We start from the raw sequence: 27,704 nt of genomic DNA, 5'->3' as shown, positions 1-27,704 counted from the left end.
GATGGAGCAGGCAATGTTCACGATTGTCATTTTACTTTTAACAATATGGCTGTGGTGAACATAAATGAACGCCGCTTATGTACACCTAAAGTTTATCGATTTTAACACCACACCTCACAGACCCCATTCCCTGCAGCTCAACACATAATCTGCCCCTGCTCCACAGCCTCTCCTCCCTCCTCCGCTGCTCCCCCTAATGCACACACAGCTCACACCACTTCGCCACACCTCACAAACCCCCTTCCCTGCAGCTCAACACACAATCTGCCCCTGCTCCACAGCCTCTTGTCCCTCCTCCGCTGCTCCCCCCTAGCGCACACACAGCTCATAACAACTACACACATTTAAAAGGCTTCCCGTCCCGCACGCAAACACTCCCGGTCTTTTTCTTACAATTAACTTGTTTGTCTAAGAGGCTTACACGCATACTTTCGACCCTTCACTGCAGCTCAACACACAATCTGCCCCTGCTCCACAGCCTCTAGTCTCTCCTCCCGTGCTCCCCCCTAACGCACACACAGCTCACACCACTTCGCCACACCTCACAGAACCCCTTCCCTGCAGCTCAACACACAATCTGCCTCTGCTCCACAGCCTCTCGTCCCTCCTCCGCTGCTTCCCCTTAACACACACACATCTCACACCACTTCACCACACCTCACAGACCCCCTTCCACACAGCTCATACCACTTTGCCACACCTCACAGACCCCCTGCCCTGCAGCTCAACACACAATCTGCCCCTGCTCCACAGCCTCTTGTCCCTCCTCCGCTACTGCCCCCTAACGCACACACAGCTCATAACAACTACACAGATTTAAAAGGCTTCCCGTCCCGCACGCACGCACTCACTCCCGGGCTTTTTTTGTTGTTGTTACAATTAAATTGTTTGGCTAAGAGGCTTACAAGCATACTTTCAACCCTTCCCTGCAGCTCAACACACAATCTGCCCCTGCTCCACAGCCTCTCCTCCCTCCTCCGCTGCTCCCCCCCCTAATGTACACACAGCTCACACCACTTCGCCACACCTCACAGACCGCATTCCCTGCAGCTCAACACACAATCTGCCCCTGCTCCACGGCCTCTCGTCCCTCCTCTGCTGCTACCCCCTATAGCAAACACAGCTCACACCACTTCGCCACAGCTCACAGACCCTTCCCTGCAGCTCAACACACAATCTGCCCCTGCTCAAAAGCCTCTCCTCCCTCCTCTGCTGCTACCCCCTAACGCACACACAGCTCACACCACTTTGCCACACCTCACTGACCCCCTTCCCTGCAGTTCAACACACAATCTGCCCCTGCTCCACAGCCTCTCCTTCCTCCTCCGCTGCTCCCCCTAATGCACATACAGCTCACACCACTTTGCCACACCTCACAGAAGACCCCCTTCCCTGCAGCTCAGCACACAATCTGCCCCTGCTCCACAGCCTCTAGTCTCTCCTCCGGTGCGCCCCCTTAATGCACACACAGCTTACACCACTTCGCCACACCTCACAGACCCCCTTCCCTGCAGCTCAACACACAATCTGCCCCTGCTCCACAGCCTCTTGTCCCTCCTCCGCTGCTCCCCCAACGCACACACAGCTCATAACAACTACACACACTTAAAAGGCTTCCCGTCCCGCACGTACGCACTCCCGGTCTTTTTCTTACAATTAACTTGTTTGGCTAAGAGGCTTACATGCATACTTTCGACCCTTCCCTGCAGCGCAACACACAATCTGCCCCTGCTCCACAGCCTCTAGTCTCTCCTCCAGTGCTCCCCCCTAACGCACACACAGCTCACACCACTTCGCCACAGATTACAGACCCCCTTCCCTGCAGCTCAACACACAATCTGCCTCTGCTCTACAGCCTCTCGTCCCTCCTTCGCTCCTCCCCCCAACCACACACAGCTCACACCACTTCGCCTCACCTCACCGACCCCCTTACACACAGCTCACACCACTTTGTCACACCTCACAGACCCGCTTCCCTGCGGCTCAACACACAATCTGCCCCTGCACCACAGCCTCTCCTCCCTCCTCTGCTGCTCTCCCCTAATGCACACACAGCTCACACCACTTCGCCACACCTCACAGACCCCCTTCCCTGCAGCTCAACACACAATCGGCCCATGCTCCACAGCCTCTCCTCCCTCCTCCGCTGCTCTCCCCTAATGCACACACAGCTCACACCACTTCGCTACACCTCACAGACCCCCTTCCCTGCAGCTCAACACACAATCTGCCCCTGCTCCACAGCCTCTCCTCCCTCCTCCACTGCTCCCCCCTAATGAACACACAGCTCACACCACTTTGCCACACCTCACAGACCCCCTTCCCTGCAGCTCAACACACAATCTGCCCCTGCTCCACAGCCTCTTGTCCCTCCGCCACACTACTGCACGCCACACACTGCTAAACGCCTCACACTGCTGCATGTCTCACTGCTGCACGCCTCACACTTCTGCATTCCTCGCACTGCTGCACGCCTCGCACTGCTGCATGCCTCACACTGCTACACGCCTCACACTGCTGCACGCTACACACTGCTGCACGCCACACTGCTGCCCTCTGCACACTGCTGCATTACTCACACTGCCGCACGCCTCACACTGCCGCACGCCTCACACTACTGCACGCCACACACTGCTGCACGCCTCACACTGCTGCACGCCACACACTGCTGCATGCCACATACTACTGCACGCCTCACACTGCTGCACGCTGCTGCATTACTCACACTGCTGCACGCATCAGACTGCCGCACGCCTCACACTGCTGCATGCTGAACACTGCTGCATGCTGAACACTGCTGCACGATACACTGCTGCACACCACACACTGCTGCACGCCACATACTGCTGCACGCCTCACACTGCTGCACACCTCACACTGCTGCACGCCTCACACTGCTGCACGCCTCACACTGCTGCATGCTGCACACTGCTGCATGACACACTGCTGCACGCCACACACTACTGCACGCCACACACTGCTAAACGCCTCACACTGCTGCACATCTCACACTGCTGCACGCCTCACACTGCTGCACGCCTAACACTGCTGCACGCCTCACACCGATGCACGCCTCACACTGCTGCATGCTGTACACTTCCGCACGCCTCACACTGCTGCATACTGCTGCATTACTCACACTGCTACATGCTGCACACTGCTGCACGACACACTGCTGCACGCCACACACTGATGCACGCCTCACATTGCTGCATGCCTCACACTGCTGCACGCCTCACATTGCTGCATGCTGCACACTGCTGCACGACACACTGCTAAACGCCACACACTGCTAAACGCCTCACACTGCTGCACATCTCACACTGCTGCACGCCTCACACTGCTGCACGCCTAACACTGCTGCACGTCTCACACCGATGCACGCCTCACACTGCTGCATGCTGCACACTTACGCATGCTGCATACTGCTGCATTACTCACACTGCTACATGCTGCACACTGCTGCACGCCACACTGCTGCACGCCACACACTGCTGCACGCCACACACTGATGCACGCCTCACATTGCTGCATGCCTCACACTGCTGCATGCCTCGCACTGCTGCACGCCTCACACTGCTGAACGCCACACATCACCACCTCACTCAGGGACACCAACATATCACTCTAGGACACCACCACATTACTCTAGGACACCACCACATCACTCAGGGTCACCACTCAGGGGCACCACCACATCACTCAGGGACACCGCCACATCACTCACAGACACCACCACATCACTCAGGAACACCACTACATCACTCAGGAACACCACACATCACTCTGGGACACCACCACTTCACTCAGCCCAAACACATCATCACTCAGCACCACAACAGCATCACTCAGCACCACAACAGCGCTGTCCTTGCTTGCTTCCAACAAGCATTGCCATAGCCAATAGGACTCGCATTAGGAAAGTGTAAGCTATTGGCTTTGTGAATAACAATGCTATTAATTTATATATTTTCAAAGCCAACACACATTAAAAAAATTGTCATTTACAATACCAATAGCTCACACATTCCTAATGCGAGACCTATTGTATTGCAAATGCTTGTTATGTAACCTGGTCTATCATCATGTGAACAGCCAGGCGTCTACAGAAAGTAGAGGGAACGTGTGACACATATCGGTGTTAAAATGCACAGCGTTAGCCCGACAAGGCACACTTCTAACAAGGAAAGAAGCTCATAAATACTCGCACATCTTTTTTAACAACATCCATTTATAAACCGCCCATGACTCGGGCCCTACAGACTCCAGGAAAAAAAACAGCAGCTTTTTCAGCCCCCTACTAAAAAAAACAAAAAAACAGGAAAACGCAAATCAGAATGTCTACCAATCGCGCAGCACTCCAGTTAAACTCTGCATGTCTATAATGATTTTGTCCACTCGATTTACTAGGCGCTCATTCGAATTCGGTGTTGTCTTTTTACAGTTAGGAAAACACCAACTGTATGCTGTGTTTGTGTGATAAAACAGTTTTCATTAACATTTATGTGTAAAGAATGTGCGCTCAAATATCCCCTAAATTAGCTTGATATACGTAACTCCCAAAAGACTTTCAATCACAAAATATGCATAATAGAAAAAATATGATCTGATGTTACTATTTCAGAACCAAAGTAAGGAATTTCATGGCAACCTCTAAACATTCAAATTGTTAATAATTCTATAAATGCTAACGGACTTATCGTTGTGTTTTACGAAATGTTGCCGTTTGTGCTCTTTCAAAGAGGATATATTTTAAAAAGATGTTCGAGAGCAGAACGCAGATGTTGTGTATTTCTCTCTTTATACAATTCAGGCAAGGGAGAATGAAATTGGGTTTGTTGTATTCAATGAGTATTTGTTTAAAGGCGCCTACAATTAGAAATGTGGTCCTACAATGATAAGTGCATCGCTTAGCGGAGGTCTGGGGGCTTGTTCCGAAGTCAGCTAGGTGGGCTGGCCGGGGCCTCGGCTCTTCTTTAGAATGCAAATGTCTTGGGGCAGGCAAAGGCGAGGCCTGACGTCAGACAAGGCCAGGGTGAACCATTGGCACCCGCAGCAGCCCATGGTAAAACACTTCCAGAGGATACCGCACGTTCCAGGCAGCCTAGGGAGGGCACTAGTTCTCTGCCACGGGCGGAAGCAGCAGATGAGGTTACCAGAGGGCACGCACCGGCCATCACACAGCATGCCCTAGGAGCAGCAGGACCTCGGAGGAAGTCCCTATCACACGCATCATGTACTTGAGCTACTTTGGGGACAAGGAGAACGACATGTACCCAGGCTCTGTTAGCTCCACAAACAACAGTCTGCCCATTCAGAACTTTGCGCCCACCCAGCCCTACGCCGAGTATGCAGGATACCACCACCCTGTGCCGCAGGTGGAGGAGCACAGCCAATCTTCGGGGGGCTGGGGCCCAAACTACGGACTCCCAAGAGATGACTGGAGCGCCTACGGGCCAGGAATGCCTAGCCTGGTGTCTGCGTCGATGCCTGGGCACATCCCGTACGGCTCGCACGAGTACAGCCCCTTATACCCTGCTGGCACCGACCTCCTGCCCATGGTGGACACCAGGAATGTGGCGCCCATCTCGGCCAGCACCCCCAGGCCGCACCCCTTCGTGTGGATGAGGAAAACAGCGCAGCCCGCTGCATCAGGTGAGCAGAGGCCGCTTTTACTAACGATTCTCTTCTCTGCTGATCGTCGGCGCCGAGGGCGCAGATAAACACAGGGCACTTCCCAAGGGGTGGGGGCTTACTGGGGATCTTACCTAGCTTCCATTGGCCACATAGCATCAAAAGATGCCTTGCATGGAGGTGAATACATTACAGGATAACTAAACACGTGTGTTCTAAAATGAGGTAACATATGCCATATTATCCTGCCATAACACCGAATCAGTCTATTATAATCAAAGAAAGAATGTGTCCTTGTGTAATGAAACTGGTGCTCATGTAAAGCGCTTCAATACCTTAAGGTCGAGTCAGCGCTATATAAAACTGCAAAAAAAAAGGACGAGTTTGACCTGTGACCTAAAAGGATATTTTAAATGCAACTTGAGTTTCACAAAGGTGCGATATAAACCGATGTTTTCCTTGCAAAGGAATGTATCATTTAGTTAACTGGTGAATGTGTGAAGCTTATTTTGGGTTTGTTAAATGGCATTACTTTTTTTACACAGAGCTAACAGCTTATTTAGGAGTCACTTGACAGCCAAAGGACTACTGTTTCAAAACCAGCACATCAAAAGTGGGATTGACTTATTTTTTTTTAATCAGCTGAGTAGGTGCGCGTGCGCGACCCTCAGGTGTCGCGCGTTTTTTGTGAACTTACTCCATCAATTGTTCTATTTTTTTATTTCACTGCTGACGAGTCATAAAGGAATGTTAAATCTAGTAATTAACTTCCGGGATTTAGGTTCACTCCTGGCTTCACGAACTTGCCTGAGTGTGGGCAAACACACCACTTTACCTCCTACCCCCAAATGTATTGTCTACGAATAGTGAAGTGCTTAGAAACAGCACTGACGCCGGCATCAAATAAAGAATGTACACGTTTGAACAGGTAGTATTCCTATTTTTTTTTTATCTGAGCGGCGCCCTCAGGGCAACACCCCTTCCGCAATGCAAAATTACTACTGTTCATCCCTTTAAACAAATTGAAAAATTTAACCATTCCACAACATTTTCCTGGAACAGTTACACTAGCAAATAAGCAAACTGTTGATCTAATTTGGTGAAAGTTGCACTTTCACAAGTATTCTAGGACTGCAATTCGAATGGTAATTTGCGTCCCGGCGTCCTAGGGCGCCCTCTTGCTCTGCTTCGGTCGGATGCACCTGCACAGAGAGGGTTTGGATTCGTTAATGCTGGACGCTGAGATGCTCCGTGTGTTTCTGGCTGTGAACTGGAGACTGTCACTTGGATGGAAATACCAAACCCTAGAACAGACTACAGCCTGGGCGAGGCCACGCTGGTTGGAAGAGTTTGTACCAGCCCTTACTTAGGCCAACAGATGGATTGCATTTGGGTCACCGTGTATGAAACGGTGTGCAATAACGCACTACATAAATAAGGTTAATTAGTAGGTGCTGGGTACAATCCACCAAATTCAAGGAAGCAATAATAATTAGAGTAGTGTGTGGAGCAAGCTGCCATGGTCTAGCTGCTTTGCATCGCAGCAAGTAAGACGTGCCTGGTACCCACCCCAGCAGCACGAGCTCCATGTCCCATGAAGGCCTTCACAGCAAATTAGATGGGTCTGTGGTGCTAACTAAACATAAGGACACAAAATGCCACTATCTCATCACACTGCACGGTAGCCATCCTGCTCTGCGCAGAAACGGCTGCTCCCCTCACCTCCCTCTCCTGTTGGTATTGTTGACCTACTGCTTATCAACTCGCCGCACTGTTCATTTCTTGCATCAGCTTTGTGCAGCGCTCTCATTACTGCTAATTAACCTGCCGCACTGTTTAATTTCTTTTATCTGCCTTGTGTAGCGCTCGTGTAACACCATTAGCATTGTCTGTATATGCTCAGCCTTGTGTAGCGCTCGTGTAACATCATTAGCATTGTCTGTATATGCTCAGCCTTGTGTAGCGCTCGTGATCCACGCGCCTGTGTTACATCATTAGCATTGTGTTGTTCTGTTAAGCCTGTGCAGCGCTCGTGTAATAAAACAACTCACTTTGGAAATCTGTAACTCTGGGGGCAGCGCTCGATAACGCTACTTGGCATTCACTTTCACCACTAGCGCTTTCACTGCGGTGCACACCGAGGTTTGCAGCGCTCGAGATAATTGACCTACGCACATTTGTTTACCCTGCAGCCATTTTGCTCTGACCCCTTGGCCCGTCCCAGACCCTCCCTGCACCTAGACCCCGCCTCACTGCTGACCCTCCCACCCACAGAGGTAGAGCCTACGCTTGCCCTCGTGGAGAGCTGTAGCCATCCTGCTCTGCGCAGAAACGGCTGCTCCCCTCACCTCCCTCTCCTGTTGGTATTGTTGACCTACTGCTTATCAACTCGCCGCACTGTTCATTTCTTGCATCAGCTTTGTGCAGCGCTCTCATTACTGCTAATTAACCTGCCGCACTGTTTAATTTCTTTTATCTGCCTTGTGTAGCGCTCGTGTAACATCATTAGCATTGTCTGTATATGCTCAGCCTTGTGTAGCGCTCGTGTAACATCATTAGCATTGTCTGTATATGCTCAGCCTTGTGTAGCGCTCGTGATCCACGCGCCTGTGTTACATCATTAGCATTGTGTTGTTCTGTTAAGCCTGTGCAGCGCTCGTGTAATAAAACAACTCACTTTGGAAATCTGTAACTCTGGGGGCAGCGCTCGATAACGCTACTTGGCATTCACTTTCACCACTAGCGCTTTCACTGCGGTGCACACCGAGGTTTGCAGCGCTCGAGATAATTGACCTACGCACATTTGTTTACCCTGCAGCCATTTTGCTCTGACCCCTTGGCCCGTCCCAGACCCTCCCTGCACCTAGACCCCGCCTCACTGCTGACCCTCCCACGCTCCGCCCCCTCCACCCTCCATTTATGGCCAATGCCTCCACGCGCAGCGTCCACGCGCTTCGGCCACGCCGAAGGCGCGCCAAAGGTAAGCCCGTCTACGCCCGACTACGCCTGGACCGCGCCCAGCGCCAGACCCCCTGCCCCTCGCGCTGCCCAGCCCTCCCGCATTACCTACGATGCCGCCACCATCCTAGCCCTTAACCCCGGTCGCGCCCCCAACTGCGTCCAAGCCGCCCCTGGACAAACCCATGGACCTTTCTCCTGCTACACCTGCAAATTCAGCGGCACCGACAACATCGCCACTACGACCACACCACAGACTCCCGACCCCAACCACCTACAATGCATCCTTCTCAACACCCGATCAGTCCACAGGCACGCCATTGACCTATGGAATCTACTAGACACCACTTCTCCGGACATCGCCTTCCTTACGGAAACATGGATGAATGCTTCCTCCGCACCAGACATCACCATTGCCATCCCGGAAGACTATAAGATCACTCGCAAAGACCGTACCAGCCACACAGGAGGAGGAATCGCTATCGTCCATAAGAAATCAATCCGCATCTCAACCAGCTCTGACGCCAACCTCGCCAACTCCGAACACCTTCACTTCCAGATCCACATCGACCCCAAAACCACACTCAGAGGCACCCTCCTCTACAGACCACCAGGACCCCGCGCAAAATTCAGTGAAGACATCACGGACTTCATCACCCCACACGCGCTCCCCTCCAAAGACTACATCCTTCTGGGAGACCTCAACTTTCACCTTGAAAAGATCAACGACCGCAACACCGCCACCCTCGTGGACAACCTCGCCAACCTCGGACTTAAACAACTAGTCACTTCCCCCACCCACATCGCAGGTCACACACTCGACCCCATCTTCACATCCAGCAACCATGTCTCCTTCAGCCACACCACGGACCTCCTCTGGACTGACCACAGCTGCGTTCACTTCACCTACAACAAACCAAAACCCAACATCCACCTCCAACCCACCCTGCAAAGGAACTGGAACAAAATCACCACGGACCAAATCTCCGCATCGCTCCTTCTAAACACCCCAGCCCTCTCTTCTAACGCTAACGAAGCCGCCGCCAACCTCACCCTATGGCTATCCAACACCGCTGACACCTTGGCACCACTGAAAAAACGTCAAAACAAACCTGGCAGCAAGAAGGCCTCATGGTTCAACGATGATCTCAAGAAGTCCAAGAAACTCTGCCGCTCCCTTGAAAAGGCCTGGAAAAAAGACCCAACCACCAGCACCAAGGACGCCTTCAAAAGCGCCACCCGCACTCACCACCAACTGATCCGAAAAGCCAAGAAAACAGCATTCAAGGATCGACTTGACAACAACGCCCACAACAGCAAGGAACTTTTCAACATCGTCAAGGAATTTTCCAATCCCTCGGCCAACTCCAACGACATCACCCCCTCTCAAACCCTCTGCGACTCCCTAGCCTCATTTTTCCACAACAAGATTGCAGACATCCACAACAGCTTTGACAACCAACCCGAAAACCAACCCACCCAACCACTTGCTGATCATCTTCCCCCCGTGAACACCCTTAACGACTGGAACCCAATCTCCACTGAGGACACCATCCGCTTGATGAATTCCATCCACTCAGGATCCCCCACAGACCCTTGTCCTCATCACATCTTCAACAAAGCAGACTCCGTCATAGCACCGCACCTCCGAGACGTCATCAACTGCTCCTTCAACTCCGCCACCTTCCCGGAAGACTGGAAACACGCTGAACTCACCGCCCTTCTGAAAAAACCCACAGCGGACCCCACCGAACTCAAAAATTACCGCCCCATCTCGCTTCTTCCATTCACGGCCAAAGTCATCGAGAAAGCTGTCAACAACCAGCTCGCCACCTTCCTCGAAGCCAACAAATCCCTCGACCCCTGGCTTCCGAGCAAAACACAGCACTGAGACCGCCCTCATCGCAGCAACAGACGACATTCGAACTCTACTAGACAACGGAGACACAGTCGCCCTCATCCTCCTCGACCTCTCTGCAGCATTCGACACAGTCTGCCACAGCACCCTTTTACAGCGCCTCAATAACATCGGAATCCAAGGAAAAGCACTTGAATGGATCACCTCGTTCCTCACCGGAAGAACCCAGAGAGTCCGCCTTCCACCATTCAAGTCCGAGGCCTCTGAAGTCATCTGCGGCGTACCACAAGGATCCTCACTCAGTCCCACCCTCTTCAACGTATACATGAGCCCCCTCGCGGCCATAGCACGTCAACACAACCTCAACATCATCTCGTACGCGGATGACACTCAACTGATCCTTTCCCTCACCAATGACCCCAGCACCGCCAAAACTAACCTACACGAAGGAATGAAAGAAGTTGCCGAATGGATGAAACAAAGCCGTCTGAAACTTAACTCAGACAAAACAGAAGTCCTCATCTTAGGTACATCCCCCTCTGCATGGGACGACTCCTGGTGGCCGGAAGCCCTCGGAAAAGCACCCATCCCGACAGACCACGCACGGAACCTAGGCGTCATCCTGGATTCTTCACTCTCAATGAACAGACAAGTCAGCGCCGTATCCTCCTCCTGCTTCAACATTCTTCGCATGCTCAGAAAAACATTTCGCTGGATCCCCACCGAAACTAGGAAAACAGTCACCCACGCTCTGGTCACGAGCCGACTCGACTACGGAAACACCCTCTACGCGGGTACTACCGCAAAACTCCAGAAGAAACTCCAACGAATCCAAAACGCCTCAGCAAGACTCATATTAGACATCCCACGCAACAAACACATCTCTGGTCACCTTAAAGACCTCCACTGGCTACCCGTCAATAAGAGGATCACTTTCCGACTGCTTACCCACGCACACAAATCACTCTACGACATCGGTCCAGAATGCCTCAACTCACGACTGTCCTTCTACACCCCCTCCCGCCAACTACGTTCTTCCAGCCAAGCCCTCGCCACTGTACCTCGCATCAACAAAACCACCATGGGAGGCAGATCCTTTTCATACCTGGCTGCTAAAACATGGAACTCACTCCCCGCTAACCTTCGCCTTACCCAGAACCACCTAGCATTCAGAAAGCAACTCAAAACGTGGATATTTGACAAGTAATCCTCCTCCCCCTTCCTAAGCGCCTTGAAACCCTCCGGGTATGTAGTGCGCTATATAAATTCTTTGACTTGACTTGACTTGACTGCACCAGACAAACACCATACCGTACCACAACCCATGGGTGCCCACTATACCCAACAGTGCTTTATAGAAATTTACCCACCATAAATGTGGGCACTCCTGGCAAACCTCAGCAGCCGACGGGCACTAGGTTTCTCTGTTAAGCAGAAGGAGTAAAATTTAAATTGAGGGGGGTCTAGTGATATACGTTCACTCTAGACCTCTGGCAACTTCACAGTGCTGGTTACAGTTACATCTATCGTCATTTAACCCCCGGGCACTGTTGAAAGGCTGAGTCAGTTGCTGCATGGCATGCTCACAATTTTGTGAAGGAAGGGAAATCAACCCGCCAAGCTAGTTCAACGGCATAAACATACACTTCCGCAAAGATACACCCTACCAGTGAACGGTAAAACGGTTTCATGTAATTTCTATTTCCGCCCAGAATCTTTGTCGCCCTCGAAGGCTGTCTTTTCTCTGGCCTTGCCTTCCCTTTCACGAGTAAAAGGTACACCCTAGGAAGAAATCCAGGGCGAATATTAATACGAGATAATGTTTTTCGAGCAAGTTAAACTCTATTATGAAGTTACGCTGTCTAGCTTAGCTGGGATGTAAGCATTTATTTATTTATTTAATGCATTTTTATATAGCGCGGACTTTACCCGAAGGTGTCAGAGCACTGTACAATAGAACCAGTTAGGTTATATGAGAGAAATGTTAAAAAAATGGAAACAGACAAAAAATAGCAGGCCATAGAATCAAAACAACGCAGGCAATAGGGACACAATATTAAACACAGAAAGCACAGAATGTACAAACACAAATATAAATATATATGACAAATTTACAATGGCTAATGAACTTGCTGGAGGGGTCTGAGAAGGAAGGAATTCGTTCTGAAAGTGTCTTTGGAATAGAAGAGATTTGAGGTCCGCTTTGAAGATCTGGATGGAGGTGATGGCACGGAGCAAAGGAGGAAGCGAGGTACAGATTCTCACCGCATTACCTGAGAACGATTGAGCCATCTATTTTCCCCTTTTGAAGGAGGGGGGCTCAAGCAGGAACTTTTCCGCATTCCGAGAAGGTCTTGAGCCTCCGGACAATTTCAGTTTATTCGCCAGATAGAGAGGGGAGGAAGAGTGCAAAGCTTTGTGGGTGATGCACGCCGTTTTGTAAATAGCTCTAGCCTCGATGGGAAGCCATCGGAAAGAAGACAGGATAGGAGTGATGTGGTCAATTAGTTTGGACCCTGAAGTGAAGCGAGATGCTGAATGGAGGACGGTTTGAGGGGGGAGAGGTGAGATTTGGGAAGGCCAGTCAGAAGAGAGTTACAATAATCTAGTCTAGAGAGAACTAGCAATTGGATCAAGGTTTTTTAGGTCATTCTCCGGGAAGAACCGCGAATCCCCCATAAAAGGCGCAGCTGATAACATGCGCTTTTGGCAATGGAGCTGATGTGTGAGATTAGGTTGAGTCTTTTGTCAAGTATGACACCTAGGGATTTAGCGCAGTCAACAATGACGGGTTTACTGTTGAGTACATTCAACTGATCCATTCAGGACTGAACAGGAGGTGGGGAGAGAGAGCTAGATGTGAGGAGGAATTCCGTTTTGGAGGGATTGAGAATGAGTTTGTGAACTAACATCAAGTTGTGAATAGAGTTGAGAGTAGAGTTGAGTAGTGAGAGATCATGAGAGGAAGACACCTTGAGGTAAGAGATGGTAGAGGATTCCAGATTTGCTTAGGAGGTTCCCTAGTGGTTCCAGATAGAGATTAAACAGAGTGGGAGCAAGGATAGAACCTTGAGGGACGCCTTGACCAACCACCAGTGGAGACGAGAGACTGTTTGTAATCTTGATCATTTGGGATCTGTCCGAGAGGAATGAGGCAATCCATTTGAGTACTGAGCCTTCCACGCCCATTCTCTGTTGAAGAGTGTTAAGGAGGGTGTTGTGATTAACAGTGTCAAAGGCTGCAGAGAGGTCAAGAAGAATCAGAAGACACGATTCCCCCGAATCGAGTATATGCAGCGCATCATCGATCACTCGCAGCAGGGCTGTTTCGGTGCTGCAATTTTGAATAAAGCCAGACTGGAACATGTCAAGGAGATTATTGTCCGTAATGTGTTGGAAAAGTTGGTTTTGCAACGCATTTTTCTGTGATCTTTGAAAGAAAAGGGAGATTGATGATGGGTCGGAAGTTATTGAGGTCGTTCGCATCTGCAGAGGTTTTTTTTAGAAGGGGGTAACCTGTCCTGTTTAGAGGACAACTGGGAGGGATCCTTGACTGAGGAAGAGATTAACTAGCCTGGTCCAATAGGAGAGAGTGTTGGTATAGAAATCAATGGCGATGACACTGGGTATGGGGTCAGAAGAATGGTTGGAGGTTTTGGTTTTGAGGATGCATTTGAGGAGATCATCTTCCGAGATGGCGGCAAAGTTCTGCCAAGTGACTAAGGATTTTCGCTCCTCAATGGGGGTGGGGTGGGTGACCTGTTCCACCAGTGATTTTACCTTTTGATCAAAGAATATAGCGAACTCAGTTGCTTTCTTCACAGCATCCTCAGGTTTGATGGTTTGGGGAGAACAATTTGGATTTTTGATGAGGTTGAAACGTTTTTTGGGTCTGTTTTTAGCTGAATCGAGGAGTGATCTGAAATGTGATGTTTTTTCCTGGAAGATATGCTTGTGGTATTTGGATCTTGCTGAACGTAAAAGAGAGAGGTTGGAGGTGGATGGAGATTGTCTCCAATGTTTCTCCAAGATTCTAAGCTTTTTCCTTTCGTCATAGATAGCTTTATTGAACCAAGGAGCTGAAGGGGTGGGTCTTTTCCTTTTGCTTTGGAGTGGAGCAACCTTGTCGATTTCGACTGCAAGGATTGAGAGGCAATGGGGAGTGAGATCATTGACATCCGTATTGGGGTCTAGACTAGGAAGTGAACGCATTGCAGAATCACACATAGTCCCAAGATCAATGTTTTTTGTGTTGCGGAACCAAGTAGGGGCTCTTTTAGGTTGTCCGAGAGTTAAAATGTGCAAGAGGTGGAAACGGAAGGGAATGAGGAAATGGTCTGACCAGTCTACACCGATGGGGGGAGCAGTGATAAGCTGGTCTGATTTAAAAATAACAAGGTCCAGAATTGAGCCCTTGGCGTGTGTAATTTCCGAGCAGTGTTGGACAAGATCGTTAGCTGCAAGAAAGGTTGCAAGCTTGTTGGCAGCCGAGTCTTCCACGGAGCCCCAGAGGAGATTGAAATCACCTAGGAAGATTTGTTTGTCGCTTTGTGAATATTGGTCACGAACGTGGTCCATGAAGGAAGAGCAATTACTGGGAGGGTGGTAGATGGCATGGAACCTGAAGGGTGAGCCATGATGAACTTGGAGTTCAAGGAAAAGACATTTAAAAGTGCGAAAGAGGATGGTGGGAAAGGCTTTGATTTGAAGGGAGTTTCTGAAGATACAACACCTCCCCCTATCTTGTTTATTCTGTCTTTTTGGAGGATAGAATAGTCAAGCCCCAACAAACAGTCTAAAACAAATAGGGCAAACAGCCAAGATTACCTCAGTTTTACTTGTATGACAATAAGTCTCTCAAGACTGCTTTAATAGAGACCATACACTGTAATGGTTTGATACAAAAATCTTTTATTTTCCAACATAAGAAAGAACAGGTAATTGTAGGCAGTTTTGCCCATAGGCTGCATAAGAATAACTGTCTCAGTACAGAAAAGAAAACTGGCACCTTGCCTTTAAGGCTTACAAGATTATAAGCACTTTGCCTTTTAGACCTCCAGGGAACACTCTGCTCCCAGCATGCCCCACAGGTGACAGTTAGGCCAGTTCTTTTTGTAAAGGCGTACAAAACCACCTTAACCCTTGTACTACCATTGCTCGTCTGGGGAGGCGGGAGGGGTGCTTATGATTCAGCACTAGGAATAACAGAACAATGATTCAGATGAAAACGGACCGTCAACCAAACAGAGAGAGAGAGAGAGAGAAACTTGTTTATTTAGACCTTGGTCTTTTAAACAGTACAAAACATACACGATCAGGATCGAAAGAAGTACGAACAGATACAATTCTACAACAACTTAAATAGATAAAATTCACTGCATGTTATTGGAAAGTTAAAAGAGGGTGGTGCCCTCAGAGATGCAACATACAATGCACCCTATTTTTACAGAAATCTCATAATCGCTAAAAGGATAAAATTGAAAATTTACATTTATAAAACTTTAAAATGCCTTAATAAATCAGTGCCCCTCCTTCAAAGTCTCCCTTCCAAATTCTTTTAAACCCTTCAAAAATGTACCCAATCCGATTGCAATTTCTAACGTGGGCATATCGGTAAGTAGGCAGATGGCCTGGGCACGTGAGGTTATCTTATGTGATAGGAATATAGGACGTAAAAACAATTTCCTTATATCATGTACAAATAAGCAATCAAGTAAAATATGCAGCATATCCTGGCTTAGGCCACGGCCACAGTTACAATTACCTTCTGGGCCAATCAGAGCAGACTTTAGTTTTCCATCAATCTTCCAAGGGTTAACCCCAACCCGAGTTCTAAGAATTTCATATCTCAGAACTTGGTTGGGCAGTATGTCCAAATTCGGGAACCAGCCATCATTAACCGATGACTTTTTTACCCACTGGACTGATTTTTTCTCTGACATATAAACTAGGTCCTGCGCCTTGGAGAGTGACTGGCCTTGTTCCCTAAGAGATTTCTTAGTAAAATCAGCTATCAAGGCGTCCTGGGAGAATTTCACATTAAGTCGCCCTGTTACATTCTGGAGAGTTTTACTCACATCCTTTGCCCAGGCAAGGTTACTTATTTGGATCTCATCTCTACACCATTGTGAGACCTTAAGTGTCACTCCTGGGTCTTGGCGCTTCCAGAATCTTACCAGGGCCATTTGGGATTGTACAGTCCATGAGGTTAGCCCTAGCTCCATTCTTATTGCTTGAACCATAGTGCAGTTCGGTAAGGACAATAGCGTTTTTAAATTTTTTCCCTCTTCCTGGTCCCACTCATGTTTACCGCTCAAGTATAACACTTCAGCCCCATACAATACTTGGGGGGGGATCATTGCTCCAAAAGCCTTTAACATTGGTTTGTGAGTCATGTCACCATATTCTCTGTTAAACCTTTTCAACCCACATGTGGATGAAAATGCTTTGGCTCTTTGAGCCTCTAAATGAGTGCGCCATTTTAGCGCACTATCAAACCAGAGGCCTAGATATCTATATTCCTTGACTGCCTCTAGTTTGTCATTACCCAAAAACCAGTTAAAGTTCTTCTTACTCCTTCCAAAACATAAAACCTTAGTTTTTTTCCATATTTACAGTCAGAAATTTCCTATCACAATAGCTTTTAAAAACATTTAGTTTCCTTTGAAGTCCTAGTTCTGTTTGGTCCAAGATGACTAGGTCATCAGCATATAGGAGACAAGGCACTTTATGCCCGCTCAGTCTAGGGCTTGCGCTTCTTTCTACTTCAAGTGTCACAGGGAGATCTGCCAGAAAGATTGAAAATAACAGGGGTGCCAAAACGCACCCCTGTCTAAGGCCATTCCCTACCAATATCTTATGAGTTAGTGACCCATGCGAATCTCTAATAACCTGGGCCCAGTTCCCTCTGTGCAGATCTCTCAAGATCATCAATAAGCCATCCGGAATTCCATATCCTGACAGATCCTCCCAGAGTTTATTACGGTCCACAGAGTCAAACGCGGCCCGAAAATCAACGAAGCAGCAATGCAACTTCCCATTTTGTTCTATTGATTTCCGGGCCAAGGCCCATAGGGCAAAGCAGTGGTCTATTGTGGAATGGCCTTCTTTGAACCCGCCTTGTTCTACTGGAATAATTGCTCTCTCTTCTGCCCAAGTCTTTAACCTGCCTAATATTATTTTAGCAAATATTTTTTCACCAATATCAAGTAGGTTAATAAGTCTATAGTTCCTTGGTGCATTGATGTCCCCTTTTTTGTGGATTGGTCGAATTATCGCACCCTTCCAATTGCTTGGAAGTATCCCTGATTCTAGGATTACTAAGAACATTTGGGAGAAGAATTTAGCCCACCAAGATGTCCGTGACTTAATTATCAGGGCGGGCAAGTTATCTGGTCCTGAGGCTCTTGTTAAATTTAGGGTTTTTATTGTGTTAAGTACGTTTTCTTCTGAGAAGTCTGGTTTTAGGTCATCTACTAGACCTCTCCAGTCCCCTGGTACTTCCTCTTCGGTTTCTCTCCCCGGAGGGTATAGTTCTTTCAAATAATCCTCCCAGGCGCCCTCAGCTACCACACAATTCATTGAAGCAGATGAGGCTTCAGTTACTGAACGGACGAGGTTCCAGAATAATCGTATATTCTTGGATTCTATTGCCTCCAGCAGTTTCCCCCAGCAGTTGTTCTTATGTGCTCTTCTTGTACTATAAAGAAGCATTGTATATTCTTTCTTTAATTTTACAAGATATTCAGCTCTAGATTTATCAAATTTTTTACGCAAACTGCGCTGTTCTCGCCTTAGTTCTCTTTTCTTATTTAAACAGGCTACATTGTACCAACTTCCCTTCCTAACCTGTGTGGTTTGTATACTCTTGGTAATCCTTAACCAAACAGATTTCTCAGAGATGCACGACCCACTTGAGCATCTGCCTGAGCATCTGAGTCTAAGCAGTAATGGCGAGAAAAAGAATGAACAGACAGCCATGTAGCTGCTTTGCAAATTTCTGCTATAGGAATGTTCCTGACGAGGGCCATAGTAGAGGCTTTCCCTCTGGTTGAATGTGCTTTAGGCCTTCCCTGAAGAGATTTATTAGCCAGCTGATAGGCTAAAGAAATGCAGGAGACTATCCACCTTGAAATGGGCCTTTTAGACGCTGCTAAACCTGTATTAATAAGATCGTAGTTGACAAATAATCGGTCCGTCTTTCTTATATCTTTAGTCTTGTCCAGATAAAACTTCAATACCCTCTTAAGGTCTAAGGAATGCAAGGCCCTTTCAGGGGGAGTAGAAGGATTAGAGAAAAAGGTAGGTAAAGTGATTCCCTGATTAATGTGGATATATGAGACCACCTTCGGCAGAAAACTAGGATGAATTCTAAGAACTACCCTATTTGAATGCAAAACAGTGTAGGGTTCCTTACAGCACAATGCTTGCAACTTGCTGACTCTACGAGCAGATGTAATAGCCATCAAAAAAGCCACTTTCCAAGACAAGTGCTTTCGTGAGGACTTGTGTAATGTTTCAAAAGGTGCTCCCATCAGTTTGGTAAGGACCACATTGAGCTCCCACGGAGGAGAAGGGGCTCGTACTGGTGGATACACCTTTTTTAACCCTTCAAGAAAATCTTTCACCACTGGCATCTTGAAGAAAGAACCCTGCGTAGGTGATTTCCTATATGCCGTAATTGCTGCTTAGTGTACCTTAATAGATGTGCACTGCAGACCCGACTTAGCCAGGTATATGAGATACAGCAGAATGACCTGTTCTTGTCCTCTAACCGGGTCATGACCATTATTCAAGCACCATATGTAGAAACGCTTCCACTTGAAAGCGTAGGAAGCCCTGGTAGAAGGCCTCTTAGCTTCCTTAAGGATGTTCATACAGTCCGCTGGCAAGTCTAAGTGTCCATACTGCAAGACTTCAGGAGCCATGCTGTCAACCTGAGCGAAGAGAGGTTGGGGTGAAACACTCTCCCTTGGCTCTTGGACAGCAGGTCCGGACGGCAAGGTAACCTCCGGTGCTGGACCTCGGAGAGTTGCAGAAGGTCCGGGTACCACCAGTGGGGTGGCCACTCCGGAGCAATCAGAATCATCCTGGAGTTGGTCTTGTAGAACTTGGTGATCACTGCCGGAATGAGAGGCAGTGGAGGAAAAGTGTAGAGTAAGTTCTGAGACCATCTTATCAATAGATCATTCCCGCTTGAACCTGGTTGGTGAAACCTGTATGCGTAGACGGGGCATTTGGCGTTTGTTGCGTCTGCAAACAAGTCTATGTCCGGAACCCCCAATCTTCGAGAGATATCCGCAGCGACCTCGTTGTTTAGCACCCAGTCGTGCGCTTCTATGAACTCTCTGCTTAGGAAGTCTGCCTAGACATTTAGAACGCCAGGCACATGGACCTCCGTGATGTTGAAGTGTCTTGCCAGTAACCATTTACAAATTGCTTGTGACTCCTGGGACAGAATTCTGGACCTGGTGCCTCCCCGCTTGTTCAGATAAAACACTGTCATGGTGTTGCCCGTCTGTATCAAGAGGGAGTTGGACTGAAGAGACGGGAAGAACGACTTGAGGGCTAGATGAACGGCCCTCAACTCCAGTAAGTTGATATGATATCCCTTCTCTTTGTCTGACCATAACCCTTGTACTTGAAGGTGGTCCATATGAGCACCCCAACCTTGTAGGGAGGCGTCTGTAACTATGGTCTGAGTCGGAGTCTCTTGATGGAAGGGAACACCTTTCATTAGATGTGACCTCTTTGTCCACCACCTGATGGAGTCCCTGGCAGATTGGGGAAGAGTAATTCAATCCTCCCAACTGCCTGACGCTTACACCCACTGGTCCTCCAGTGCCTGCTGCAGGGCACGCATGTGGCTGCAGGGGACGCATGTGCAATCGGGCATTGGGAACGATGAAGATGCAGGAAGCCATAGACCCCAGGAGAGAGGACACTTGTCTGACAGTCGGGTGGTGAGACTGCAGGAGTTCTTGACATTTCATCCTGATCGATGAAAATCTCTGCAGAAGGACACACGCTTGCCTCCACGGTGTCCAGCGACAAACCTAGGTAGTGAATGTTCTGAGAAGGGTTGAGAATCGATTTTTTTAAATTGACTCGTAGACCCATCTTGTTCAGTACTTCGAGACTGTAGGAGAGATGTGACTGAAGCAGGGATGGAGTGGAACTCTTCAGGAGCCAGTCGTCTAGGTACGGATAAATTAATATTCTTTGCCTGCAAAGAAAAGCTACCACCACTGCCATGCTCTTTGAGAAGGTCCGTGGGGCTGACTTGAGACCGAATGGTAGAACTCGCAACTGAGAATTTTTTTATGTTTCCTGGACACTGGAATGTGAAAATAGGCGTCCTGCAGATCTATGTAGCACATCCAATCTCCTTGATGTAAATGAGGAAAGATCTGCTGCAGGGCAAGCATCAGAAACTTTTCTTTGCGGATATATTTGTTCAAGATGCGAAGGTCCAGAATTGGTCTGTACTCCACAGAAGGACCTCTTTTCTTGACCAGGAAATATCGAGAGTATATCGCCTGGCGCCTCGGATGAACAGGAACATATTCTATGGCTTTCTTTTGCAGAAGACTGTCCTCTTCCTCGTGTAAGATGGGATGACGCAAGCGGAGGCCTCCACTCGGAGGAACAGATGTGGGTGGGGTCTTGAACCATAGCAGCTATCCATTCTTGACAATATTTAACACCCATTTGTCGTCGGTTATAAGTTTCCACTCCTCCAGTTAACAATCGATACTTCCTCCTACCGGAGTGGACAACGTGCTTAGAGGAAGCACTCCCTCATTGCTTAGATGGCTGCTTTGAGGTAGCGGTCTGCTGCTTATTGTTCCCTCTTCCTCTACCTGGTCTTCGTTGGTGAAAGTGAGACCTCTGCTGCTGTTGGTGACCCTGCGATGGCCACTGAGAGGTTTGACCCCTCTGCTGGAATGGGCGTTTATCGTAGGAGCGAAAACGCTTGCGAAATTCCTTCCTCTTCTCCAGCCCCACAGCTTTCACTCTGTCCAAGTCTGCTTTCATCTTCGCCATTTCATTGTCCGCATGGGGACCGAAGAGAGAAAACCCATTGAACGGCAGATTGGTGATCTTTCGTTAAACCTCAGGTTTAAGGCCGGTCAACCGTAACCACGCAGTACGCCTCGAACAGATACCATGGGAGTACCCGTGGGCAGCCAGATCAGCCGAATCAGCAGAGGCACTAATAACCTGATTCGCTACAAGACCTCCCTCTTGCAGTATTTCTTGAATATCTTGCTGATCTTCCTTTGGGAGTTTGTCTGCAAAACGATCCAGAGAATCCCATAAGGATCTATCAGCTCTCCCCAGCAGAGCGGAGGCACTGGCAACCTTCATGAAAGACGCTGAAGTGTTGCACATCTTGCTACCTATAGAGTCCATCAATTTGCTGTCCCTATCCGAGGAGGAAGACATAGATGAGTGCGTCTTCCTAGCAGCTGCCAGAATGATGGAATCTGGAGGAGGATCAGAACGAATAACTAACTGATCTTCCAGGCGCGGTGCGTCCATTGGGGCGTGGGGGCGTAGCCCCCCCCGCCCGCAGCTCCCTCTGCGTCTTTGAACTTAAGTAAACTCTCAGTTTACTTAAGTTCAAAGAGCCGAGGGAGAACTGACAATCATGTCAGTCAGCATGACGTCGGACCGCCCACCCCTTCAGAGACTGAAGGGGGTGGGCGGTCTGGCGTCATGTTGACTGACATGATTGTCAGACCAGTGGGGGGCAACAGGCAGCAGCACAACACAAGTGCGCATGAGTGGGGACGGAGGGCGAATTTTCGCACCGTGCCCACTCATGCGCACTTGTGTTTTGACTTGGCTGCGCATGCCCATTAGGAGCCCTTTGGGCTCCTAATGGGCGTGCTGCGGGCAAAGAATAGCCATGCCCTAAGGCAATCCTGGCGCTGCTGGCAGCGCCAGGATTAGCTGAGAGGGGCTGTAGGCGCCAACGGACCCAGGGCGGCGCGGACCTACTCAGGAAGGATTTTTAAAATTAATTTTAATACCCCCTCTCCCCCAACCCCCGCGCGACACCCCCCACCCCGCCTCACCTCCCCCCATCCCCCACGAGCCGCAACTGGGGGCTAGACGGCAGGGATGCTATTTGAAGACCCCCGCCTTGCTCCTGGAGGAGACTGCAGGAGTGCGTTCTCTAAACAGGGAGACACAGAAATGTCTCTGTGTTCACCATCTGTGACTGGTGGGCTGTCAAAGATGGTGACTGCCGTGCGCTCGGCTCCGGAGAGCTGTACCATCATTTGAGGGGGTACAGGCATGGCATCTGAGCGGTTACAGGACTGTTGTTTATGTTTAGCTGTCGCAAGCGTAGAAGGCAGTGGTGCTAGGTGCTGCCTATAGACGGCTGAGTTGTCAATGGACACGGCACAGGTATTGTCTGTTAATAGACAAGCTGTCGCAGAATAACTGTAAAAGGGGGCTGTCACATTCTTACAGTAGCACTCTATGGTAGCTCTCACGTTCTCTAAGTAGCTTACTCCTATGGCAGCTGTCACACTCTCTAAGTAACTATCTCCATGGGCAGATGTTCCCTACAGTAGGAGTGTTTACTGCAGGACGTTTCATTCATTAGAAGAAGGCTTTAAGAGTTGCGTTCTAACAAAATAAAAGGTTGGCTGATGGAAACACGATCATACTATGACTTATTGCACAACAGTCTACGTCATGCATACTGCATAGAGACACATAGGGGATACTGAGAGATTGGGTGACGAGTAGAAATATGGTTTATATGCTATGCGATGGAGAGACAAAAGAACAGTAAATATGTTGATGTACGCACTGAACTCTGCGCGAATGCACAATAATTGATTTAATATCATATCGGTTTATTTCTGTAACCTTCCTTTATCAAACCCACAGTATTTCATTGTGCCAATGTGTGTCTGTCATAGCAGACACAGGAGTACTAGCATGACAAGAATGTTTACATCGTGATTTGCATATGTAAATCATCATTTTCTGTGGCACGTTGACTTCCACCGTCAAATGAAGCTCCGTGGCAGTATCTAGAACCATTCTGTTCAAAGGCTGTATCATATAGCACAAGTGGCGGTAGGTGGTCATTGTGAGAAGTTGGCCTGGTATATGATGTTCACTATTCTAGTGAACACCTTGCACCAGTCCAAACAACCCTTATGGTGATGGTTGTAAGTCAACCTTATAGACCAGCTATCCTAGTGGTAGCGTGGACAGAACAGTCTTAGGCTAAAAGACTCTTGAGGGCGTGTAAAGCCAGCTGTTTTACCATATGTAACCCCTTGAATACCAAATGAAAGGACACCACACAGGATATATATAAAATATATATGTATTTATTTACTAACACACTCCTCTGAACTCTTTATGGGATCAGAGGCCAAAGCACATAACAAGTTACTTAATCAGGATACGTTAAGTTGCACAATTTACGGTTAGGCCCTAGGGGCGAAGCAAACCATGTATTAAGAATGTGGTATAAGTACCACGTCACGAGAAAAGGAAAGGCGTAGGGCCTAGGGAATCGCTGGGGCTACACTGTCTGAACCTTAGTTTAGAAGTAGGAGGCCCACAGGCGGCGTGTGCAGTGTCTTTACACACACGCGGGAGTCAATGTAAAGTCAATGGGAACTTAGAAGTTAGATAAAGAAGGATTTAGGACACTTCCGGTTTAGCTAGGAGGAAACAACTAAAAACCTAGACACTTGGATAGTCAATACCCTTGGGAGCACCGAAGTACTCGCGTTACCTCACCCATGGACGGCGGGTGCATAGGTGTGAAGATGTGTCGGGTTTCGCCGTTGAAGTCTATGGAGCCTGCGAAGAAAGATGCTGCAGGCGACCAGGCAGAAGATGTCCGGGTGGATCCAAGGGTGGATTGAGGATGACGAAGACCTGAAAGCAGAGGGGACAGAGTCTGGGTCACTAGTCAGTGACCGGGTGGAACCAGACGACGTCGAGGAGCAATCAGGTTCTGTCTTGAAGCGTGTCTCTTCAGCTACGCGGACCAGGAGGCGTCGAGGACGACCAGGTGCTGGAGGCGAGCTGTCCCACGAAGGTTCTCGCAGATGGGGGGGTCGACTGCGGATTGGAGTCAACAAGCCTTGGCAAAGACAACCCACGCAGGATTTAAAGAAGGCTTCTGGTGCAGACCAGCAAGGTCTGATGTGCCTCACCTTTGCAGGGAGGCATGGGCCAGTCTGGAGCAACCAGACCAGCGAGTTGGTTCAAAAGGATTGTCGTCACAGAGGCTACTAGCCAACGGGCCAGCAACTGGACAACGCGTCGAGCAGAACACAAGCAGAAGGGCCCCACGCAGAACTCATGGAGTGTGGAGGGCTGATCTTCGGTGCAGGTGGAGATCGGATTCGGGGCTTCTCAATCCCCAGTGCACAGCTTCGAGGATACCTCAGGAGCTGCACAGTTAGCAAGTTGCAGGCTTTTCAAGATGTCCGGTCCCACGTGTCTCGTCGCCTCCACGGATCTCAGCTATGCTGCAGACGTGAAGAGAGGGTCAGAGAGGTCTGGAAGTCTGGGTCTTGTCAGGCTCTGTGCTCGGGTCCCGGCGGGAGCGTCGACAAAGCAAGCCGTTGATTTATTGGATGGTGCCTGGTTGCCCAGGGAGATTCTTCAGTCTTCAGCTTCAGCAGAATGTCGAAGGTCCAGAGTTTCGTGTCAAGTTTCGATTTCAGGATTGATCTAAAGTCCTAGGACACAGCTCCTACCTTTATACAACTAAAAGGGGCTGGATTACTTTCTAGGTCTCTCCTATGGGTGGGACCAGGAAGGGGGGTGGTTACACCCCCTTTCCTTTGTCTAGTTTCGCGCCAGAGCTGGGGCTGGAGTGCCCCAGCAACCGGTTTGAACTGGAGTATGCATGGAGCACCTTGTGTGCCCCAGGCAGTGTCTCAATCTATTCGGCCCTCCCTGTCCCAATACACAAAGTCCTGTCTGGGGTGGTGCTCGCACCTCCCGAGACAGGAAACTTATTGTCCAAGCCTCCTTGACTGGAAGGACTCCCAGCAGCAGGAGGTCAGGCTTGTGCCTGTGGCAGCAGCATCCATTTTGTGATGCTGGGGCTCTGGTTAACTTTAACCCGGTACAGTAGTTTTAACATGTATTCTCCCTCTAGTAGGGTGGAATGCTACCCCCGTCGCCAGAATTGGCGAGGGGGTAGTATTCCAAAGCGTATGACACCTTACACAACATGTTTGGATAAAGCCAAACCAAAGTTAGCATTAACCGCGAGGATTATAATGCACTTAAAAGTATATGGAATGGCAATATCATAGAACAGCTATAAGGACATGGTTTCGAAAGCTGCAGACAGGCTCAGCTCATGCTAGAGCACCATCTCACACATAACCAAGCAATCAGATCTTATCAGCGCCAGGAGGCCTGCAATGGTAACAGCTGCGCTTTATAAGTTTCTTAAATAAAATAAGTGTCTATATATAAGGTAGGTATAGGGATACTATACCTAAGCAAGGGGTGATTACACGACCTTGCCCCAGCTGAGTGATCAGCTAGTTGTGTCAATTTATGTGGCCAGCCAGGGGTGGCATAATATATGCTGCAGCCCCTGGTAGGCCTTGGGTGCACCTGTGCCCCGGGTACCTATGGTACACTTATACAGGGACTCAAAAGGGTGACCCAATATCCAATTTGGTATGTACCTACAGTACATGGAGTCCATTTTACAGAGAGAGCAGATAGCCTGGGGTCCTGAATAGAAGGATCCCAGGCCAACTAAGTCGAAAACCAGCTAAACACTAGGCAAAAAGTTGGGGGTAACCATAGTCAGGTATCCACCTTCCTACAGTCATTATAATGTCACGTGTAGCTGAATAAAGAGGCAAAATGTTGTTTCGGGACCTGCAGTGCAAACAGTGAAACGTACGTGTTCACTGATAAACAGTGTTGCATTACAGCTCTCACAACTATTCATAGTGGCGGTCAATATATCAGCGCGCGCTTCATTTACTCTGAGCATCGAACAAGTTGCCGAACGTTGTAGTCCATCTAGAGATTGGCAACAGACCCACTAAGAACTCTCGTTTTATGAATGACTCCTTCCCGCGGTGTCCGGGCTTTTTAGCTAATTGTCTTAGTGCATTCTGGGGCTTACAGTTTCAGTTACAACCCGCGTAATGCAGACAGTGCTGTTGGGTAAGACGCTAGAAGTGGTGAAAGGATTAACAGTTGATATGTAACCTGAAGAACCGGGTTATTTAAGACCCGGCAGCGCCAGGGGCACGCCCAAAGTCTTCGGGTTCACCTGTCTTAGAATACAGAGACACAGGACTCTTCGTGGGGACGTCAAAGATCAAATTTATTGACTGCAGCCAGTAACAGAAGTCCCAGAAATCATCACGGTATGAGTTCTCAGGAGACTGCTCACTTTTACAAAGCAAGTCATCCCTTTTTATGCCAAAAATCACATTCCAGACAGAACACCTAATATTTACAAACTGTCCAATCACATGTATCCACACCAAAAGTATCGCATGCTGGTAAAACCCACTTTTCAGTTGTCCGGCCCATGATCAATCATCGGGCAAACCCAACATTCTTCTCTAGACAGGCTGAATGAACCCATAATAAAAGAGGCCACAACCCATATCATAAATAGGCCATAAAGAAAGAAACAGAAACAGGTAACAGTAGGATAAGGCATATTTGTGTGTAGTAAAACTTTACGATGCCCTGCGCTCTGATTTTAGTTTTGATCAGCTTGCGGGCAAGAACTGGCTCAGCAAGGTCGGCTTCAGGCAACAAGGTCAATTCACTTCGGGTCATGTAGAAGTCAGCACAAACCCCAGCAAAAGGGCACGAGTCTTAAAGGCTCATTCAGCCGCAGTCATCGGCCTATGTGAGGGCAACCACAAAATGCCTGCCTTATACAGAATGATAACTATGGTTCGGAGCAGAATCTTCAAATACACTGCGAGTCTTCGTGTGTAACATGGCGAAAACACTCGTACTTGCCGAACTCATCAGTTACGTTTCCTTGTTACCAAAATCGTTACGGAACCATGACATTTAAAACACGGGTTCAGAATTCACGGAACCTCAGCCCTCCTTTTGCCCTTAATAGGCAATTACTCAGTCTATATCTGAGTCGATGTCAATTCTCATCAGATCACCAAGGTGCTGTTGAAGCATTATCTTGTTTCTCTGTGTATCTCTCGGGACAGGCGGTCCCCTGACATACGTAGTAGGGCCA

General features: G+C 48.8%; 1 protein-coding gene and 1 long non-coding RNA gene across 2 annotated transcripts in view; one reads left to right on the top strand and one right to left on the bottom strand.

The window, feature by feature from the left end:
• The window catches only part of LOC144752172 (uncharacterized), a 993,171-nt gene that overhangs the window by 460,897 nt on the left and 504,570 nt on the right, over window positions 1–27,704 (bottom strand). The gene's annotated exons all lie outside the window — the stretch shown is intronic.
• LOC144752170 (homeobox protein CDX-4-like) overlaps window positions 5,235–27,704 on the top strand; it is a 396,907-nt gene continuing 374,437 nt past the window's right edge. The window contains exon 1 of the mRNA XM_078640099.1: window positions 5,235–5,655. Within this exon, the coding sequence (XP_078496225.1) occupies window positions 5,235–5,655 (421 nt within the window). The remainder of the gene's footprint in view (window positions 5,656–27,704) is intronic.

The sequence above is a fragment of the Lissotriton helveticus genome, chromosome 4_2 (genome assembly GCF_964261635.1).
Source record: "Lissotriton helveticus chromosome 4_2, aLisHel1.1, whole genome shotgun sequence".
In the NCBI taxonomy this organism is placed as follows: Eukaryota; Metazoa; Chordata; class Amphibia; order Caudata; family Salamandridae; genus Lissotriton; species Lissotriton helveticus.
The sequence above is the reverse complement of the archived record's forward strand: the minus strand, read 5'-3'. Positions and strand labels throughout refer to the sequence as shown.